Here is a 2,941-nt window from a genome sequence, read left to right as displayed (position 1 = left end):
AGGCCTGGGTCCTGCCACCCATCCACACCCACTACACTTTAAGAGATACCAGCTCAGAGTCCCTCTCTCCCGGGATTCAGGGAAGTCCAGGAAACTCTGGGCCAGGAGGGCAGGGGTCTCAGTGCTGAGAAGAGTGAGGAAGTTAGGGAGAATGTAGAACTGGGGAGAAGCAGGGGCATCACAAGGAAGACGGGGGTCACCACCATCGTATAGCCCTGTCCTGGCCTATCTAGCATCCAGGAAACTGGGGGACATGGTGATGGATCCAGGACACGTAGCTCATCACGCGGGTGTAAACCCCAGGTAGGTCGGCATGACCACAGCTATGGCCCCAGCTCACCACCCCAACCTGGATCCAAGTGCAGTTCCACAAGCAGACGAGGGGTCCTCCAGAGTCACCCTGTGGAGAGGCCCGACTCAGTACCTCCAAGATCCCCTGCCTGGAGTGCCTGGGTCCCCACTTCATTGACCACTTGAGGACAGAGACAGGGTGGGTGAGCCTCACCTCGCAGGAGTCCCGGCCCCTGCTGCCTGCACACAGCATGTCCTCCTTGATGACCCTCTCAGAGATGTCTGGGAAGGACATGTTCTGGTACTTCCGGTCACATTCCTGGCTCCCCACTATGGGGACCTCCACCTCCTGCAGGTGGTAGGGCTCAGGCAGTGGTGCTGTGGGGAGGAGCCAGGTAAGCACCTGGGGCTGGGGGCTCCCACCTCACCCCAGCAATGGAGATAGAATGGACACAAGGCCTCCCTGATACCCACTGTAGTCCTTGATGTTGCCCCAGCCAGTCACCCAGCATCGCTTCCTCGAGGAGACCCTCAGGGAGGCAGCTGGGAGGATGACGGGGTGCACCCGCTCAGACAGAGCCATGGGGACCTCCAGCCGCAGCAGGGCGATGTCCCCACCTCCACTGACAGACAGGCTCTCATTGTACTTGGGGTGGCGGACAATCTCAGCCACCTTTGCCAGCTGGTCATCTTCATAGAGCCTCAGCTGCCCCACCTGCACCCTGAAAGCACAAGCCTCCAGCTCCCCCCTGGAAGAGGGGAGCAGGAGCCCCTCAGGGAGGCTGGCCAGGCCCTCAGGGAAGCCAAGCTCCCCAGCAGCCCAGGAATCTGGCCACACCCTCGGGGCCAAGGCTTCCCTGCAGCCCAGGGAGCCCCCCCCCCCAAATCCTGCCTTCCACCCCTGGCCCCTTGGCCCCCTCCTGGTGCCCACCCGCACCCAGCAAAAGAAATGGGTGGGGCCCACTCACGGCTTAACACAGTGGGCAGCTGTCAGCACCCACTGAGGGTGGATGAGGGAGCCTCCGCAGACATGCTCCCACAGTCTCCTACCCATGTTGTAGAACCTCAAGCTGACCTGCCACGGGAACCTCCTGGTTGAGACAGGGCAGCCCCCGACGATGCCCACCAGCTCCAGTCCTGGGCGGGGGTCTGGGGAGGCATGTGGAGGGGCTGTCAGGGACCAGACAAGGGTCTCCCCAGGGCTCAGGAGGCAGCAAGGCTCCTGGCAAGTGAATGATGCCCACACAACCCCAGGAATGGTCCTGTGAGCCCTGGGGGTGGGGACAGGTCCTGGGGCAGGAAGGCATGGAGTAGGGTGGGGTTAGGACTCACCAGGGGTCAGGGGAGTGGAGCCCCCCAGGCAGGGGAGAACCAGGAGCAGCAGCCACAGCATCCTAGGGACCTGAGAACTCCTGGGCCAGGAGTATTGAGGATGGACTGGGATGGCTGGGGCGGTCCTGCTCCCTCCTTGGGTGTCCCCTCAGGCCCCATTTATCCCTCTGCCACAGGATGTGGGCACTGACACACCAGCCCTGTGGGGGAGGGGGCTGGGGGAGTGCTGTGGCCAAGCACTTCTCCAGAAGCTGGGGCCAGGTGGGGTAGGCCCTGGCATATGCCCTGCTCCCCTTGTAGCTGAAGGACACAGACCACGAGTGTGGGAGTGTGGCATTGGAAAGGGAGAGAAATACCGTGAAGGACAAGTCAGAGGTTGGCTCCTCAGGCACTGCCCTTCTGTCCTCAGCGGGGCTGCAGAAGGACCAGGGATACTCCAGCTGTGGTTGTCTCCTCCATAGCCTGGAGGGACTCCTAGCCATAAGCTCAGACACGGGCTGGGGACCTCAGCTAAGGAAAGGCTGTTGGAAGGCCTCCTTGTTATCCAGAGGTCTGTGGAAGGGTCTGTGTGGGTGGGAGGCCCAGGAAGGTGGGCCCTGGCATGCTGACCTCACAGTGACCTCCACAAGCAGGTGAAGATGAAAGAAGAGGGACCCAAGCTCTGTTTGCCACCTCCTTGGGGGCCACCTGGGCAGGACACTGACTGCAGCCAGGACCAGGACCCCTACCCCCCACCCCTACCCCCCTCTGGCTTCCAGCACAGCTGGGTCCCTCCTGTGGGCTGAGCCAGGTGGTGGACAGCACTTAGGCTGGGGAAGCAGGACAGAGACTACACAGGAGGAGAGAGTCTAGGCCTGCCAAGACCCTCAGGGCATTCCCCAAACTTGGAGGGCTCAGGCCTGGGCCCCCAAAGAGTGACAGTTGTCTCCGATGCCTGATGCCTTCCTCAGGCCTCTCTGTGTCCCTAGGCTAAGGTCTGTGTATGGTGGGTGGGTCTCTGGGGGACTGCAATGTCATGGTTCCTGATCAGAAAAAGGGAGCTGTGGGGTCTCCTGGTCTTCCCTCCCATGAGCCTTCTGTGATCCCAAAGCCCGTGCAACCCTGGCTTAAGACACCCTGAATCTGCTTCTACAAGAGTCTGGGAATATGAGGACTTCTTGCCAGGTGTGTGGGGGGTGTGCATTTGAGAGAAGACAGACCCTGAGAGGAAGGGAGGACATCTCTCCTGGTTCCCCAGGAGGCCGTGGGCTCTTCAGGTCCAGCATGGAGTAGCTCCTTGTTATGGGCCAAATTTTGCCCCTTGCCATTGGAAGACAGA

The 2,941-nt window shown here is 61.2% G+C and overlaps 1 protein-coding gene across 1 annotated transcript; it reads right to left on the bottom strand.

Moving 5' to 3' along the window:
- Nucleotides 1–229: 229 nt before the first annotated feature.
- LOC113180401 (mastin-like) lies at nucleotides 230–1,684 on the bottom strand. The gene is made up of 5 exons (XM_026385298.2): nucleotides 1,624–1,684; nucleotides 1,260–1,440; nucleotides 766–1,040; nucleotides 506–669; nucleotides 230–400 (listed from the first exon to the last, which is right to left on the bottom strand). The coding sequence occupies exons 1-5, from the start codon at nucleotides 1,682–1,684 to the stop codon at nucleotides 230–232; spliced, it is 852 nt and encodes a 283-aa protein (XP_026241083.2).
- Nucleotides 1,685–2,941: the final 1,257 nt, after the last annotated feature.

Source organism: Urocitellus parryii, chromosome 9, assembly GCF_045843805.1.
Source record: "Urocitellus parryii isolate mUroPar1 chromosome 9, mUroPar1.hap1, whole genome shotgun sequence".
In the NCBI taxonomy this organism is placed as follows: Eukaryota; Metazoa; Chordata; class Mammalia; order Rodentia; family Sciuridae; genus Urocitellus; species Urocitellus parryii.
This window is presented reverse-complemented; position numbering and strand designations above follow the sequence as displayed.

Excerpts from the sequence above, each read along its gene's own strand:
- LOC113180401 (XM_026385298.2), bottom strand. The coding sequence starts at position 1,684 with ATGCTGTGGCTGCTGCTCCTGGTTCTCCCCTGCCTGGGGGGCTCCACT. Across the intron at positions 1,041-1,259 it reads GCTGCCCACTGTGTTAAGCC|GGGGGAGCTGGAGGCTTGTG; the intron begins GTGAGTGGGCCC and ends CCCCTCTTCCAG. Across the intron at positions 670-765 it reads GGGCAACATCAAGGACTACA|CACCACTGCCTGAGCCCTAC; the intron begins GTGGGTATCAGG and ends TCCTCCCCACAG.